Genomic DNA, 19,357 nt, shown 5'->3' on the forward strand with positions numbered 1-19,357 from the left:
CAAGAAAAGTGTTTGGCTCCAGTACTTCAAGAAGTCACCAATACTTCAGGACGCAGCAGCTGGAATCTTGTGATGAAAAACCTGAAATGTTCTAAAAAGATCCCATTCCACGAAGGTCTAGGAAGCACCTGAAATGTACTAAACTTTAAACTGAAGCCATGTCCAGGAATCATTTTCCAAGAAACACCAAGAAGTGTGCAGGCTAGCCTGAGAAATAAAACTTTTACCCAAGGAATTGGAGAATCTGGAAACCATGACCTGCAATGTGCCAGAGAGTTCCGTCAGAAAAGAGAAGATGGCTGACCAGAGTGGACCAGCACTTATACTCACAGTACCTTATGTTTCCTTCTGAATCCACCTCATCCAAAGAATTAGTCAGGCTTCAAGCACGTTGGGCTACTTTCTTGTCCCCATCAAAAAGAAGTATATAAAAAGTTTTTGCCTACCCGTAACAAGTGATGAGAGCTTTAGATATCTTAGAAATTTTACCTCCACGAACAAACCCGTTAGTTGCTATTGCGGAAGTTGACAACCCAGTAATAGAAGTTACCATGGTGGAAAGAAGAATTATGAGAACTCCAAGACCTGTCAGCAATGAAAGATAAAAGATATTACATTTTACTTTTCTTCCTTGGATTCCCTATTGCCACAAACTATACTGCCTTTAATTGAAGTTTTCACGTCCAAGCCTTGGGCCCCAATGGAGTTCCTTGGTGCTAAGGAGAAACTGGCATAAAGATCAAGCCAGAGAACTGCTCATTACGAAGAAGAATGATTTCCAAAGGTAAACACAATCTGAAATGCAGCCCTAGAAAGGAAAAGTTGACTTACACTGGTGTCCTGGGAGAGAAACTACCCTGGCTGTGAAAAGACAAAACATGACATTTGACCTTCTCTCTTGCTTGAGAGGAACCTGAATGAGAAAGCTGGGGGTTTGACAAAGGTTAAATCCTTCCCCATTCTTCTTGTATCTCTCTTGCCTGGGGGGGCGAGGGTGGTGGAAAAAAAGGAACCAACTTGGATTACCTTTGAAAACACTCCAGAAAGGTCAGTGGTGAACTATTTGAGCCTGTGTTGCCTTTACCTTACAAATGATCGTGCAGGTCACAAATTTAATTACCTCCTCTGACATATCCATTTGTAGCAATAGCAGAGGTGGATAAACCAGTGATAGCAGTCACTGTCACGGCTAAGCCGATGATAATCACACCAAGACCTCAGTTGAGAGAGGAAAAATAGAGGCAATTAATTGGTAGAACAATCCGTTAGATTGTTTACATAAAAGCCAGCAAGTCTAGGGTAATCACCAAAGGACCACATTTGAGTTGACAAGTTAGCCTGGAAATCACCACAGGGAAAGTGCTCGGCTTGGACGTTTTCTGCCTGTTGTAGCACACATTCTAGGAACTCAAGAGCTAAGATGTGCAGTGAGAAGTTGCACACAACTGCACAACTGTGGCTGGTCAAAATTTAATGTAAACTGCATTTTTGATGAGGTTCTAGACACCTATAAACATTATAACTGGTCCATACAATTCCAAGCTGTTAATATAACTAAAGAGTAAATGTTCATCTTTCCAGGTAACTATTTTTTTTTTACATACATTTGGTTGTGTAAGCGTGGAAAATGACACACAGTATAACAAATCGTTCATCTGGCAAATAAGTAAAGTAGGAAGAACCAAATTAAATGAATTTCACTCATTGGCTATGTGACCTCTGGCAAGTTACTTATTTTCTGAATCAAAATAGCAAAGAAATGAGAAAGAATGCATGTGTAGAGTGGCTAGCATAGTGCGTAGAACACAGCACATAGTCAGTGCACTGCCTTTTGATTAGATCCACAATAATCATAAGAGCTATATGTTAAGTAACATGAGAAATACAAGGAACAGATAAAATGAAACGAAAAAGTCTGCCCTCAACGATTTTACGGTGGAGAAGGTCAATGATTACGAGTGGGAGAAGGTGGCAAGCCAAAATTCAGCTTCAAAAAATACACAACAAGGATACTGCAAAACAGCAGAATAGGCCACCCCCAAATATGCCACTTCAATATAAAGATTATTTTGAGCTACAGGCAAATGAGAAGCAGATACCTCCCCCTATTGGCCTAAAATCAGAACATAAGTTTGCAAAGGTATCTCCTCTTTCCCTTTCCCTGGGAGGGCAGAAGTTAAATCACCAGATGCAATTCTAAACCCTTAGCAGCTGGAGATGATACCAGAGGAACTTACATAACAAACTTTACTTATCTTCCATTAATCCCCTCCATATATTTGCCTTCCAACCATTTGCCACCCTAGAAACTCAGTCCTTTTCCTGTCTTGTCACTTCTCTAAAAATGTATCATTCTCTGGTTAAGATGCTGTATAAGCCCAACTCTAACCACCCCTCTGAATTCCTCATTGCTGAATCCTCATTGCACATGTTCATAAACTTCTGATTGTTTTTCTCTTGTTACTGTCTTTTGTCAGTCTAATTTGCAGGGCTTTAGCCAGTGACCCTAATATGCATAGTGGGAAAACAGCTTTTCACCCCTGCAATACCTTCCTCAATAGAGGCCAACCCAGAATTCGGGGAGAAGTTGCGGGGCTGAAATCACCCTAGTTCCAGCCAGAATGTTCTTGCCTGGACCTGTGTGGTATGTATGCTCCCCTATATAAAATGATGCTCCATAGTTGTTGTTGACAGTCTCTCTTGTTCCAAGGATGATTAGAAGGGTAGTTGGCCAAGAGAGGCTATGATCTCTCTGGTCATGCCCTGGGAGAAGGGAGAGTGCAGGGAGATTAAGGATAGAAATGGGAATGAGGTACTGGAGGCTGGCTCTTTTGATGCTCCCAGCTGTATCCTGGCTCTAGCAGAAGTGTGTAGGCTATTTTACAGGTTAAATTGCAGTAGGAAGAGGCTAACTGTGGGCATGACATGCAAACTTGGGCCGTATTGCTTTGGCCCCTGTAGACTCTTAAAAGTTTGGTGTTGTAAGAGAGAGTTGCACTAAATTTTTTGTATCTGTTGCATCACCACTATATCACTAAGTCGCCTCAATTGTTTGTACCCCTAGAGGTGATTTCTTTTTATCTTTTGTACATGATTTTGCTCTTGACTTTGTTTTGTGGAAGTTTGATATCAAATGTTTAGCTCTCACCAGCAACTGTATAAGGACATATAGTTGCACTTCAGGACATTAAACTTATTCTGACTTTATTATTTCCCTACCCTTATTTTCCCTTTGCCTCTACTTTTCCAACAATTTTTAATTTTTCCTTTTGCATTGTATATATTTTTGTAAATCATATGACATCCTGGAAACAAATTTTATATATTTAAAGAATGAAGGATTTGCTTCCCTCTCATATTCAAACATACAATCCCAGGACATAAGGCAGTTGAGAGAACATTCAGTTCATATTTTCTCAAAATGTGGTCTTTGAACCACCTGCTTGAGGAAATGCCTGGGGTGCTTATTAAAAATGCTCAGACCTACTGAGTTTAGATCTTTTACAGTGAATCCCTGGATTCTGCAGTTTTACAACTTAACTTCCCCTGTAATTCTTATACACCCCACAGTCTTAAGACTATTGCACTACTCTCAGCCTATCTCAGTTTGTGTCTGCCTATTCAGCAAGGTTCTTTAGCATTATCTTCAAAGAGTTCACTGGGAAACAATTAATCCAGTTCTCTAATATTCACATAAGAAAATCGAACTCACAGAATATAAATGACTTGCTTCAGGTCATACCTGCTTTTCACACCATTTTTCTCTGCCTGATGGTTAAGTTTATTGGAAATCATCTTGCCCCAGCCAAAGTCTCCAAGACAGAGAACAACTAGATGTCATTATTGGCTCATTCTTCCCTTTGCTTTTGGGGACAAGATAGCCAAAACTCTTAGCCTCTGAATGGTTACCTAAGGGCTATAGCTCCTATTATACTGCTGGCTCTAACTTCCTTCGGGCTTTGTTCCCAGGGTCTAGGCTTAACGCATGTCCAGGTTCCTTCCCCAAACTATTCACAGAAGAAGAAACTACTTGTATTGTTTCTTTTCTTACCCAATAAATGGGATGCAGATGGTGACTTAATCAATTCCTATAGCTTTAAGTTTACAGCAAAGGCCAATAAAATAAGTAAGGGTAGTAATAAGTTTCTAAAGTCTATTTTCTGAGAATTAAAAGAAAAAAGAACAACTTCCATTCAAAGGAAAACTTATTGAACACCCATTTAAATAGAACTCTATACTCTTCTAAAGTAGGCTTGAAATACTTAAATAAAAGGTCCTTATTAAAACAATACTGATATCTGAAAGTATACTAAAAATTTAGCAGAATGTACGATTCTTCATATATTACTGTTTTGCAATAAACATGAAACTGGATTAAATGTGAAGAGGAATGTAGGATATGATTAAAGTTCAGATTATGGCCCAAACATATGGATGTTAAATAAATTGCATTAAAAAGAATTACTCTTGCCCTTGGCTACACTCACACCTCCAAACAAAGTAATGTTTCTTGATGATCTCAATAAGTTACTAAACTGCCCTTAAAAACCTAATTTTGCATGAAGCCCTGGAGCAAAACCTTGGCAATATTAAGATGCAGATTTTCCAGGGAACAGCATATACTTATTTTGGACCCTGAGGCTGTAAACCCTCATTTGCTATGCATCACAAAGCCTGCGAGCCGTCCTTTGTCAGGAACCCAGCAGTTGCCAAACATGAAACATGGAAAAACTATGAGAACTGGTTCCAGTTTTTCAATTTACAACTCAGCCCTTTCTTTTTCTGAGTGATTCTAAATGTGTTTTGAGGAGTGAAGGCAATAAATAATGACCAAGTACCTTTTGAATGTGAACTGAGATACATTCTGGAATAGTATCTGAAAGCACATCTGAACCTCTATGTTCTTGATAGTAATGATTTATCAGTCTCCCCCAAAAGTGAACCTATAATGTATTTTCCATATGTAGCATAGAACACCATTAATTTTTATTACATTAAATCAGGAACTTTGATAAAATTCAAATAAATTTTTCATGTAAATTTTATTAATATACTCTCAATAAAAAAAAATTTGCCACAGGAAATAATACTTTAAATGGGATATAATATTTAAAATATTAAATAATCTCGCACAGTAATTTCAACATCATTTTCCATTTAGAAAAATTAGCAATAGTTACATACATTATCTTAGTCATTTTACTTATTATTTTAAGCAATACTTTATTAATCTTTGTTTTCTTACTGCTGGGTATCTAAAAGTAACACAATTATTTTCTTTGGAAAATGTTCAACAATTCCGCATTTTTATGAGTCAGGTCACATTTTCACCAGTTTTCCCACAAGTTATTTTTACTTAGTGAAATTTTGCCAATAATCAAATGGGAGATACTCTGATAAATTTCAGTATGTCCCCAAATATGAATACTATGATTTAAAATGAATGTGTCTCTATATACCTGTGCACCTAAAAATCTGTGAAAAGATAGAAATATTTCCTTGAGCATTTATCTGCTTGGCAAGCTGGAAAATTCTAGTCTCCCAGGAGTTAACGCTTCACCTTTCCTCTCTGACAAACACTGTCCAAGAGGCAAAGTGAAACAGCCCAAGTGCAGATTATTTTTGTAACCTTCATCTCACATTCAGCATTAATAATGAAAACAAATTGCTTATTGAGTTTACAATTTACATTGAAAATTATATAGGAGAGAAAAAAATGCTTACCAATTCCAGCTTCTCCAACAATCCAGGAGAGGCGAATGAAGAGCATGACACCCCAGATATTCAGCATGCATCTTACCTGTGGATTGACGGAGCAGGGAAAAGGACATGAGAAGTGATAGTGGGGCAAGACCTAGGTCTTTGTAACTTGGTGTTCAGGTCTTGTTAACATTAAGTCTACTAGAACATTGAATAGATAGTTTTCATTTGTAAACATAGGAGCTTTCTCACCAGCACACCTTTCACCCATCCAAACTTCACAGCACCGGATTGATCTTCTTCTTTGTTTTCAGCTTGTTCATCTCCAGGCATCCCATCACCATTAGCAACCCTGTCAGCTGAACCAGGGGTCACTGCCACATTCTGCATTTTTACAGAGAGCAAAAACATAGTGTATGGTCAACAAATACACAATTCCATAAGACTTTCAGAGGCAAATCAAAACAATTGACGTAAAAGTTTAGATGAGAAAACAAATTCTAGTCATTTTAATAAGATAAATAATGTTCTCCCTGGGAAGGTGATGGGTTTGTTTTGTCAGTGATTTTAGGCACCAAGACTGCAGGGGTGGTGAAGGAACCTGGGAAGTTCTTCCACTATTGAGAATATTACCTTAGGGGAAAATGGCCAGATTTGGCTTTGTTTAGAACATGGAAAGAACTAAAGAGAGAAGAAGGGATGCAATAAAGGGAGGGAAGTCTGTCAGGAGTGAATGAGGGTCTCTGAAAAGGCTTGGTAAGAGGGCTGGACAATTAACCTTCCTCGCTAACACAGGGTACCTGGCCTTTCTTCCATTATCCTCTTTGGATCTAATTTTATTTGTCTAAAATAATAATGATAAAACTTCTCTAATCACATCAGAGGATCTTTAGGAGGATTCACTGAAAGAACGGATAGAGAAGTGTTTTCCTTACCAAAAAAAAAAAAATGTAGAGGTACTGTATGGCTACACGAGTGCAATTCATAAAGGGAAAATTTCTTTCCGATTTGACACACCTTTGCCTGAGAACTGTTGGATGTGCTATTAGTAATGTACAGAAGGAAAGAAATCTCACAATTAGAAAGATAGGCCAGTAGAAATAAAAAGTAAATAGTATAAAAAAAGTTTCAAACCTTTATTTTGTTTTTGTTTTTATTTTCCTGTGGCCTAATTTTGAAAATGAATTTCCTTGTCATTAGGATAGTCTCTGAATTCAATGGGGGAGGAAATAGCTCTGTTTCTCTCAAGAACAACTCTCTAATTTCTCTTTTGGGTATGAGTTTTATTAATTTCAGATGCATCCACTTAATTTAGCCTATCCACACCCATCTGACTCTTTAACGGTTAGATTACACCCTTTTGAGCGCCCCAAAAGCAATCTTTTCCAGTAAGAGTTTTGAAACCATTGGGGAAGTCTCTTAGATTCAGCATTAATTATCATTATTAAGGAACAAGTCTTATTTAAATGGTCTAAATTGGTTTAAGCCTAGAATGATGTGTTCTGACGTTACTAGCTAAGAGGTCTTGGACAAGGGTGTTTTTCCCCCCTCTAAAATGGGATTGATGTGAAATAAATATTCAGCATTTATTATAAGGTCTTTACTTGGGAATGATCAAAGATCTTGCCTTTGACATGCTCATGGATTCTTGCTTCTTTGGGTTTTGGTGTACCATTAACCTACCCACTGTGAACTGACCCTAATTTGGACTGTTTACTCCAACTGATTTTGACTTCTTGTCTCCTTCTTCCAGCATGTTCTTCTTCCCTCTGTAGGTAAGGGTTTCTCCCAACTTTGCTCCCCCATAAGACTTTTTTCGTGATACCAATGTGACCTTTGGATAACCAATGTAATACAATGCAGTAAAGTTAATGTATATGTATGTGTGAACTGAATTGGAGAAAGATGGTGGTATGGTTACTTCTCCTCAACGCCAACCAAGGCCTTGTCATATAGCAGGCCATCAGATAAATACAGTATTGAATGCATTTTGTGGCCCGCAAGTCCACCTGAGGAGCAGATAACCAAGTTTTTAAATCTGTTTTTGCTTTCTATTTCTTTTCTCTTCCTTCCCTATTGGGTATTCCATTTCTCATTATTTCTTTTGTATGGGCCACATAAAAAGGGAGAGGAAGGGAATGAATCCTAAGCCAGATAATTTTATTATCTTCTGACAGCATTGGGGAAAAGGACTGAATGACAAAGGAAACAAATTAATAGTTAAAATTTAGTACTGAATTACCTGAGGATATCTTAATCTTAGGCATCCTCAGGCCCTATTTGTACAAATAATTAAAAGCTGACATGTATTTATATCAGTGTAAAATATGGATAAACAAAGTCCCTGAAAATGAAGACTGAAGTAGCAGGACGGAACTTGGTGCTCTATACCAGCCACAAATGTGAGTTGTGTATGGAAGTGGCAATTTTTCAGGAGCTATTTTTTAAAAAGTGAAAAATAAAATAGTGAAATAACATGGGTTCAGACTTGGATCCTTAAAATTTAAAAACGTATTTAATTTCTGTAGAATATCATACTCCTAATATTTGCAATGTAAATATTCACTAGCAGTGGTGGCATGCCACCTTGTAGGAGGAACCTGAATTAGAATGCCTTAACTACATTTTACTTAATAGGATCTATATAAAGTATTATTATTTCAACATGTAATCAATATAAAAACATTAACAAGATATTTTACATTCCTTTTTTCATACTCTGCCTTTGAAATCTGGTGTGTATTTTCCACTGACAGCACATCTCAATTCAGAACAGCCACATTTCAAGTGCTTAATAGCTGCATGGCACTAGTGGATACCATATTGGATGACACATGTCTATATGATAGAGCCAATTACAGATGGATGAAACATTTGAGGTTGTTCTCCAGTCATACAAAAATTCTACATTTTTCTGAAAGGATTCCATGCACGTAGGCAGCTGAGGGGTCAACAATAACGTTCATTTCCCACGACTGGAAAAATCAATGAGAGCAGGGAATTGAGGAATATGTTAAAAAGTCCATGAATGTTGAAGGGATTATTTGGTTAAGAGAATCATTTATTTGACTTAATTTAAGAAAAACTTTTTACATTGTCAATATTCTAGTTAATCAAGATCCTATGGCCAGATTGAGAAATACAAATTGCCAATTATAAAAATAGTCATGGGAATGTAAAGTACCTCATGGGGAATATTGTCAATAATATTGTAATAACTATGTATGCTGTCAGATGGGTACTAGACTTATTAGGGTGATTACTTCACAAGGTATATAAATGTCTAATCACTACATTGTACACTGAAACTAATATAATATTCTATGTCAAATGTAATTGAAAAATTAATTTAAAATTTTTAAAATTTAAATGTTAATATGCTTTGGAAAAAAGAAAAAGAAGAAAAAATCCCATGGCCAGACCATCAGCAGCTACTCATTCAGGGAGAAGGCAATTTCCTTTTCCTGGATTAACTGGGGATCCCATGAGACAAAGCCTAATCATTTGCTTTTTAAAGGCAGTCTTGGGAATAAAACCCATGTTTTATGATTAAATCTGAACTTAAGGGTTTGGTCCAGGAAATTGCTCTCCTCTCTGATGAACTCTGATGGTAACTGTGACCCTTAGATCTGGATTAATGAGAATACCAATAAGTAAAAATCATCTTACAAGGCAGGCTAAAGGATGAATAGGATACTTAAAAGTTCCCCTTAAATGAACATTTCAATCTGATTGATGCCTTTCTAGTCACAGTTTAACAGTTCTTCAATTTATCACTAGTACATCATAATATAAAGCAAAATGAATATTCTATAAAGGAATGTCAGGGAAATCATCATACATGGAAATTAGTAAGGCAATAATTTTCTCAGCTATTCAAAAATAGAGTCAATGTTGGGTGTTCAAACATCCCTAAGGTAAATATGTTCAACTTGCTAGAGTTTCAAAGTTTTAAATATATTTATACCTTAGAGGGGAAAAAACCTCCAATGTATATTTCTTCTCTTGACTGTAAAGTTCTGATAGTAAATTTATAAGTACAAAATCCGTTTCCATTGCTCACACTCATGCAGGAGCTGAAAAACCATATAAACTAGAAGACTTGAAGTCTAGTTTTGATTCTACAATTAATTCAGGGTGTGTCCTCCAGCAAGTTACTTAATCTTTCCTGGATACTGAAAATGAGGATACATCCAGTGGGTTTCCTGAAAACCTTACTTTGAAGTAGTTTACTCTGAGGCAAAATCATTTTTCTAGGTTTGCCATCTTCCTCTTCAGACATGCCGCCTTTGTAAGCCCAAACAGCAATTATAAAGTCAACTATCATCAAAGTACTGAACAAGATTTCAGGTGGAGGGTTGTGGGGACTCAGTGGCTGTGAGCTATAACCGGTGGCTGACAGACTCCTGGGTGCTGCATGTTCTTGGGACCGAAGTCTCAAAAGCCAGAAGTTTTATGATTGCTGCCTGAAACCAGTTTTTTTCCTTCATACTTTGAATTAATTTGTTCACAGTCCGTTATCGTAAATGATGACCCACAACCTTTTATAAATGCATTTTAAATTGCATAGCTTTAGGGAATGATTATTTATTTACTAAGAGTTTTACTTGTGCATTAAGTATTCAGAGAAGGTAAAATAAAGTGCATTAGGAAGAAAGAAAAAGAGCAAGTGAGAGAGAGTGAGAGAGAGAGAGAGAGAGAGAGAGAGAGAGAGAGAGAGAGAGAGAGAGAAAGGCAGACCATTTGATAAAAAACTTTGCCCCATCCCCAATATTGATAAACCAGTAAAGCTCAATCACATGCAGATTAAGGGGTAAATAAAAAAATATTAACATACTTATTCTTTAAGTTCTAACTAGATAATATTTGCTTTTATATGTGTTTTCAAGTTTTTAGCCTTTAATCTCGGGATAGTAGAAATTTTAGACCATCATTGAAGTAGCTCCATAAATATTTAGGCCTACATGATCCCCTCCCCATTGTTTTAAACTTTCCTTCATTACTGAAATATTTAAACATATGCAATAGTAAGGAGAATTAGTATATCTCATATATCCATCACAGCTTCAACAATTACTAACATACGGCCAGTATTATTCCACCTAGTAAGCCTCTCAGACTGCTGTCACTGGACTGTTTTAAAAACAATGCCAGTAAAGACCAGATAATTCTTAAGGTTCCTATCAGAATAAAAAACATGATTTTAATATTTCTATATCTTAATATTAATATTATTGTGTTTGTACATCTCTAGCCCTTTGTGATAATGGGGAGTATTTTAAATTGTGAAAATGAACAAACAAAACAAAACAGAAACAGACTCATAGATACAAAGAACAAAGTGATGATTGCCAGGCAGGAGGATGGGCGAAAAAGGTGAAGGAGATTAAGAAGTAAGTACAAATTGCCAGTTATAAAATTAGTCGCAGGGATGTAATGTCATAGGATATATAGTCAATAATATCATAATAACTGTATGGTGACAGATGGTTACTAGACATTATGATTAATTCATAAGGTATATACATGTCTAATCACTATGTTGTACACTTGAAACTAATATTGTCAACTATAATTACAAAATAAAATAAGAACATGAGAGGTTTTTTCTTGTTTGAAAAGTTACCATAAACCATGCCTTTAAATCACTACCAATGGTCACAATTTATGATCAAAATATTTTTACTACATCTGAAAACATATAGCTCACACACAAATCGACTTATATTTTTGATAACTTAGGCCAAAAGGTAGTGATGTGTGATAAATCAAATAAGCCATCTTAAGAAAGTAGAATTAAAAGATTCTTGATATTTTCCAAGTATACTTTACGGAAACGCCCACTCAACTTACCATCTATCACTGAACTGTTTATAATGAGCAATTAATGTGTTTTGTTTGTTTGTTTCCACAGAGTATTTTAATAGTGAGAGCTCCCAGGTGTGGCCTTGAGCACTAAGAACTCTGACAGGTATTAGAATGAGCCCTTAGTTGCACAGTTTCACTCCAACAAATATTTTAGGGGTAGCTTCTTGTTATCACTGAACAAACTGATGATTGCCAGGTCGGAGAATGGGCATAAAAAAGTGAAGCACATAAATGCTAAAGACATTTATTGTCTGATTTTAACGTTTATCTTATTTGTCTTGATTATTTCTAACTTTGGATATCCCCATTTTGAATGCTAAAGTTTCAAATGTGAACTTTGAAACACTTTAGAAAATATTTTCTAGAGAACACATTTGTACATTCTGTTTGTCCTTTTACAGAAGATAAGCATTTATACATTGATTTATGTGGTTTAATGCTTGTTAACTTGACTGCATGTCCTTTATTTCTACCCATAGCAATGCCATTTGACTTATAAAATCAAATTCTAGAGAGTATAGGTCAAATCTCTTTAATTCACTTTATACAGCAGCTCTTATAAATAAATGGCTAATAAATGCTTTTCATGATAACAATAAAAATTAAGACCTACAATTAATTTTGTAGGAGAAGCAACGATATCTCTTGGCACAGTGCCCCCACTAAGGAAGGAATTGGGATCCCCTGCTGAGCCCATCATGACAGGTGAGATTTCTTTTTTGTGCCTGAGTTCCATCATTTTCTATAGCTATCCAATGAGTTGAGGCAAAGTGCTATGGGAGAACAGACGGAGGATGAAATCTAGTGATAAAAAAAGCATGGACTCTGGAGTCATGCAGGCATGGGTTCAACTTTTTAGTATGTGAACTTTGCTTCTTGACCTTGGAAGTTTGACTTCTCTAAGTCATTGTTTTCTCTTCTAAAATATCCATAGGATTTTATAAAACTTTCACCATCTATAAAATAGTAATAATAATAGTACTAACTTGAAGAGTTGTTATAAGGATTGAGTGAGAATTTGTCAAGTCTGAATATCGTGTCTGATACAATAAATTCTCAGTAAAATGTTTGTTATTCTGTATCATAGGCTCTCTTAATGCTTTTATTCATAAATTACTTTTAGTTGCTAACAGCCTAATGACCCAATGTGAAGTCATTCCATTGTTTTTGTTTTGGATCAGTTTATAAACAGTTGGCTTCCTAAAGAATAGTATTTCCATCTTAATTTTTATAGTTATTGTATACTTTTCATAGACAATTTCTTGCAATGACATCAGAACACTGAGTTTGATAGAAAGGCTATATATTTTCCTGATTTCCTTATAATTATATTTTTTCTGAAATGCTAACAATGGTGGTGAGTAAGGCTGAAAAGGAGTTCCATTAGTTAGGCCTATAGTTAGGAATTGTGTATGAAAAGGCGACCATATGAATTAGACTGGATATAAAAAGTGGAATTATTTTTACAAAGTAGAAATACTATATTAATCTTTGCCAGATGTATAATAATCATTATGCATGTTTTGATACGGAAAGATCTCCAAAGTACGTTGTTCAGTGAAAACAGCAAAGTGCAGGACAATATGTAAAATATATCACAATACATGTTTGAAAAAAGAATACAGACAGAAAATTAGATAGGAATACACACACACACACACACACATACACAAACATACATATATATTATGTTTGTATAGGCATACAAATTCTCGGAAGGGATTTATAAGGAACTCTCAGTAATGATTTATCTGGAGAGAATAAATAAGGATTTACATAAAATAAGAGATATTTCATTATATATATGTATATATATTTATGTATTATTAAATATTGTATCAGTGTATATTTTACGTTTCAAATAAAATTTTAAAATTAGCTAGTATAAAAATTACCATCATCATCAACATTTATTGAGTTTCTACCCATTATAGGCAATGTGCTAGACTTTCTAGGCATATAAACTCAAATACCATGTTTCCCCGAAAATAAGACCTAGACGGACAATCAGCTCTAATGCATTTTTTGGAGCAAAAATTAATATAAGACCCAGTATTATGTTATTATATTATATTATGTTACATTATATAAGACTGGGTCTTATATTAATTTTTGCTCCAAAAGATGCATTAGAGCTTAAAGTAGGGCTAGGTCTTATTTTCGGGAAACACGGTATTCACAAGCATCTTGCAAGATCAGTTGAAGTTCTGTAGCCTGTATAATGTTGTAGAGCAAGTAAGGGATGGAGTAATTTTTTTTTCTCTCTACTTTTAGCTAGAGTTTTTAGAAGACCTTAATTTAGAGCCATCAGTATAGGCATTTAGCTCTTAGCTACATAGAAAATGAAAAGGATTTCTTTAACTATGATCTCAAATCATTGGGATTACAAATTCTTTCAATATCTATCCCTCCTAGAGTTTCACTTAAGATAGAGACTGAAAATAATGTCTTTCAAACGTATTTTTTGTTTTACCTATTAGGACAAACTTGTCATGTAATTTGTTTTTTTCTGACTTGGAAGTTATAACCACAATTTGCACAAAATCCAACTAGTTTCTGACTAAATATGTCCTGCCATTTAATATGAATGTACCATTCCTGTATGGCTTTGATTTTTTTACAGTCACAACAAATTCTTGTAGTTAATAAAATCATTAGAACTGTTTCCATATTGAGCCAAAATCTAAAAAAAAAGACTTCAAAATAGTTGTTAAAGATATTCTGATTAATGTGTAAAAATGATTAGGGATTGGATTAAATTAGTAATAATGACAATGAATCTCAATATTTGGATTAAAAAAATTTGTTCTCTAGGACTGTATAATTTGTTGTCTTAATAAAGCTTAGTTGTCATGTAAGTAAGCTTTATATAATATAAATAGTGTGTTTAGTAGGTACTTTAAAGGTTTTCTTTTTTAAATTTTCAATTACAGTTGACATTCAATATTGCTTTATATTAGTTTCAGGTGTACAGAATAGTGGTTAGACATTTACATGATTTACATAGGGATCCCCTGTGATTATTCTAGTACCCATCTGGCCCTATTTATAGTTATTACAATATTATTTACTATATTGCCTATGCTGTACTTTATATCCCTTTGCTACATGGCTTTTTTTAAGCAATATAATCATGGATTCAAAAAAGATCGCCAAACTTGTGCTATGTCAATTACTTTCCACTGTAAAGGAAGAAAGAGATGAATTGAAGAAGGCCTTGACTGTCAATGTCTGCAGTCAAAGGATAGCACAGGAGTAGGACATGTGGAGAGGCAGATGTGCCCCTACAAGTTCAATAACACTAGAGTGGTCCTGGCTATGGGAATGTGCCAATTGTAGGTTCTGTGGTTGTATCTGCTCCCAATTTGGCTATGCAGATACTTCTGAATAATTTAATCAAGACGAAGAACCCTAGATAAGTCAGGGTCAAGTTCATAAAAAGAGTTTACTTATTACTATGCTCATTCAGAATTATGCAGGGGATTGAACCTAAACCTAATTTTTAATTTATTTAATTTGCCATTCCTTCGTATATGAGGGAAAAAAAGTGCTTTAAGTCAAAGTTATGTCCTTAGTCTTATTTTATTCTTTGAAAACAATACCATATCGCAAACAGCTATCAAATCTGTCAAATGCAGCTAATGCATTCTAGCTGTGTGTCCATTTAGATGACTTTCTAACAATGTTCCCCAGAGTTTTTTCCCCTTACATAAAGATTTACATGTTATTGATTTAGAAGTTATAAATAAGCTACTCTTCTCTCTCTCTCCTGAATATCAATCCTAAGAACAATGTGAGTTTACTCCATTTCCTTTCTAATGGAGTTAAAATTTTCTTTTGTTGTACGTTGGGGAAGAGGGTGAATGAGAATATTTAAATTTTGATCACAATTTTATGAAGGATGCAGCTTTAAAAATTATCATGTATGAAGAGGTAGAGTATGGTGGAATAGAATTTCAGGTCTTTTTTTTTTTTTGAAAGGAATTTGCTTTATTTCACTTCTTCAGAATGAATTAAAATCTCTTTATAGTACCCTCAATTTCTCTTTCTGCCCCTCCCACATCTTAGAAATTCCCTGTGCCCTCTTCTCTCAGCCTTCTTTTCCTCTTCCTTTTTTCTCTTCTCCTTTCCTTTTCCCTTAAATAGAAAAGTGATACCTCAGTCTGATTTCGGGAGCTTCAAATTGGCCTTCTTCTTAAAAATATTCATGGGGGCTGTCATTTTGTCTGACATTGACACATTGCTCACTTCTCTTGGTGAAAGCATCAAACATCCCAGACAAAATCTAAATCTTACGTCTACAAAGAAACCAGCCCTGTAGCAGAGTGTTGCCAATACAGTATACAGGACAAGTAAGGTTTGGTGGGAGAAGGGATAACAGGATAGACTTCAGAGCATGGGCTACTCCTCAGGAAGTCACTCAGGCTCTGGTGGTAGGACCCAGAGTCAGGGACCCTGAACAGCCAAGGAGAACAAGTTTTAGAGATGGGCTTCCTTGTAGAAAGAAGGATGATCAGAAACTAAAGGGAGATTTTCACCTTCATTAGCATCTCTCATGAGTGCAGTAGTCCTAGAATCCCTGGAGTGGGTAACCATTTAATACAAATGGTTACACCAAAACAAGTGTTGAATGAATGAATGAATATCAAAGAAATTATTTCCATCAATTTTTTTCCCCTTATTTTAAAACTTGGGCAAGAGTAAATTACATGTGGATATGTGACAGCTAATTATTCTTCTCAGCAAGTAATTATATGCATAAAGAATGATATTCATTCCTAACTGTGTTCCAGAACAGGAAGATAAAGTGCATCAACATATTTTAGAGCAAGTTATGGAAGAGGAAATCTACTAAGCTTATAAATGATTTGCTACAAGACTAGAAAAAGTGCTGCCTCATGTTTCTCGCTGATTTGGAAACTTTGGCTATATTCCTTAAATAATAAAAAGTTTAGCCACATCTGCCGCTTCTGTACTTAAACTTAATTTAGTTACTTTTATATACTTAAGTGCACTCAGGAACCTGAGGCAAAACTTTGAAGAAGAAGGGATAAAGTGCTCAATCTTATAAAACTCTGCTGTCTCTTTAAAGAATATAAAAATACCCATGTGCACTAAAGGCTGTCACCACAGTATCAACTACAGCAAGCATCAGGGATTTTTTTTTTTTTTTTTTTTTTTTTACAACTGTTGTAGAGGCATTACTATTAAGGTGAAACTAGGTTAGTATTCAGTTTGGCATGTTTAACCAAATGCGAATTGAGTAGACAACAATTGTAAACAAGATACAGCATATTGCCTAACTTTCAGATTCAATTTGCTAGGTCTCTGTCCTCAGTAAACATTTGTGAAACACTTTTGTGTATTTTCTGTTTATTGGGAACTAGGGACATTCATGTAAGTAAGATGGATGGTTTGGAGTAGACCCATCACTGGAAGCCTTTACATTTCTAGTGTTATTAAAGAGCAGGACATCACCTGAATGAGGAAGGGAGGATACCTGCTGGTGCCCTTAAGCTTACCTTGGCAAGTTGCTCGTGAATCTCAAGCAGGCTGGGTCGGTTGATCTTGGGCCCACTGACGCTGCCGGTGTTGCGATAGTACTCGATTTTCGGAACAGCATCCATGGTGTTGTGGCCAAAGGTTTGTAGGTAGTACGTGTTTGTGTGAGAATCATAAGCATGGAAAGTGGCATCTGTTTTAGCAGTTTCTCCATTTTGGAGGAAATTGTCATAACACTCCTGTTTCCCAGGCCTAAAGCTGACTCTGAATCTGTTCTGAGCTTCATCCCCAAAAGAGGTTTCCTCATAATGTGGAGGGTCGGTGTTGTTAGCCGCTGCTGCACTGCTCTCATGGCTCTCATGTATGACATTAACTTGAAAGCGATTGGTATTACTGGGCACTGAATCCAGAAATACATTGGAAGAGTTGTTCAGTGACATCTTCCAAACTGGATTTTTTTTGGACTAAGCTATCTACTTTATGGTTGTTTTTTTTAAAAAAATCTATATATTTCCTCCTCAAAATAAACACTAATGTATTTTAATTAGTGAGTTTCTGGCTTTTGTTCTAGAAGAATTCAATAAGTAGATTCTTGATGTATTGTCTCCTATACAATCTTCACATTGTTCTTCAAAGCTGTCATTAAAAAAGAAAATTAAACTTATTCCAAGGAATATAAATATATTTAAGTAGGAGTGGGGGTATGAAGAAACAGTTTTCTTTCACAAGACATGCAGTTTTAAATTCATTTCATTAAAAATTACCCGTCCAGGCATCTTAATCACCTGAGCAATTAAATCCCATAATAAATAACTGGGGACTTGCTTCAGCAAACAGAATTTCCAATGGAGCCATTAAAATGTTACCTGTGTTTGTAATATTTGCTTGGACTTTGTGCAATTGGATTAAATATGACTTTAGAAAAGATGTAACTACCAATTTAGTACAGTAGGAGCTGATGAGAATATTCTTAGCCAGAAACACAGCTCATTCACAGTACTAAATGTTGAAGCTGTGAAATATTTTATGATATATATATATGATTTTAAAATATTTTTAATACTTCTAGAAATTTATATTCTTGTTAGTTGATAAAAATACATTCTGTCAAGATGATGTTTCTGCAAATACTCGGTTATTTTGCAAGCCTTCAAAATGTTTGATTTGCTCATAAATTTGTTTTACAAATGCTGTTATAAAACCTTTAAAATAACATACGAGTATTCAGGGTAAGGAAATAAATCACGGTCCTTAATAAAATTGTGTGCTAGATTTAGGTAAAATAATCATGCTCTTCTGATTCTCTTTAATGAAATAGTCTCAGTCTTATCGAGAAGTTTATATTTGACTGCCAGATAAACAGACCATTGATTAATTTCACGACCCATGGTATAACCCATCTTAGAACATTTTTCCATTAGAATAATATCTCTTCATTCATACCTTAAAATTTGGCTTTTCAAAGAAAGTTCTGGAAAGATAGATAAATACAAACAGAAAGCTGCCTCTCTCCTGACATTATTAAAGCTATTTCTTTGAATTAAAAGAAAAAATCTCAACTTCAACTCTCAAAAGACCTTTCCTGGGGAAATTGTAAGTGAATCTGTTATCTCTTTAGTTTTTATAGAACATCCCACTTCTCTTCATAGTTCTTGATATCTTTGCCTTTCCTTTACTCCTCAGAATCTACTTTATGACATAATATTAATTGTAATTTTTTACCTTGTCCAGAAATGTTTACCTTACCAACCAGGAACCTTCTTCTCTCAGGAAGTGTAACCTGCTTCAGCATCACCCAGGCATATATGGGGCACTTAGTTTTCCCCCTTGGAACCTTAGGCTTCTTTTTATTGGTTAGAGTCTTCCTTGAAAGAGATGCCTGAGCAATGATTGGCCTGGAATAGTACTGTAAGTCCTGCCCAGTCATTAGCCCTGAGGAACCTTAAGTACTACATCAACAAGTAACTAGTAGTAAACCATTAATCCTTTTAGACAGGAAGTAAAATAAAGTTTCTTTAATTCATAAGGGGAGTTATATTACTCAACAGCAATCACCTAAGAAAATATGAGCAGTACTTCAGTTGTTTGGAACTGAATAAATCAAATCCCGTCATCTTAGTTCACATGATTCCTAATGACCTCCTATTGTTCAGCACGTGTAGCAAAATATTGTCCCCCTGGGATAGTTTCTATACTTTATAACTAGAAAATGGTATTTGAGATGATTTTATCTTGCTTATACATCTCACTTTGGCTCTTCTTTGCATGGGAAGTAAGCAGATTGAGA

General features: G+C 35.3%; 1 protein-coding gene across 1 annotated transcript in view; it reads right to left on the minus strand.

The window, feature by feature from the left end:
• SLC12A1 (solute carrier family 12 member 1) overlaps window positions 1–18,946 on the minus strand; it is an 81,912-nt gene extending 62,966 nt beyond the window's left edge. Inside the window, exons 1-4 of the mRNA XM_074329185.1 lie at window positions 18,793–18,946; window positions 17,091–17,706; window positions 5,953–6,084; window positions 5,725–5,800 (exon numbers count right to left, since the gene is read on the minus strand). Of these exons, the coding sequence (XP_074185286.1) occupies window positions 5,725–5,800; window positions 5,953–6,084; window positions 17,091–17,510 (628 nt within the window). The 5' untranslated portion in view covers window positions 17,511–17,706; window positions 18,793–18,946. The remainder of the gene's footprint in view (window positions 1–5,724; window positions 5,801–5,952; window positions 6,085–17,090; window positions 17,707–18,792) is intronic.
• Window positions 18,947–19,357: the final 411 nt, after the last annotated feature.

The sequence above is a fragment of the Rhinolophus sinicus genome, linkage group LG03 (assembly GCF_036562045.2).
Source record: "Rhinolophus sinicus isolate RSC01 linkage group LG03, ASM3656204v1, whole genome shotgun sequence".
Taxonomy (NCBI): domain Eukaryota; kingdom Metazoa; phylum Chordata; class Mammalia; order Chiroptera; family Rhinolophidae; genus Rhinolophus; species Rhinolophus sinicus.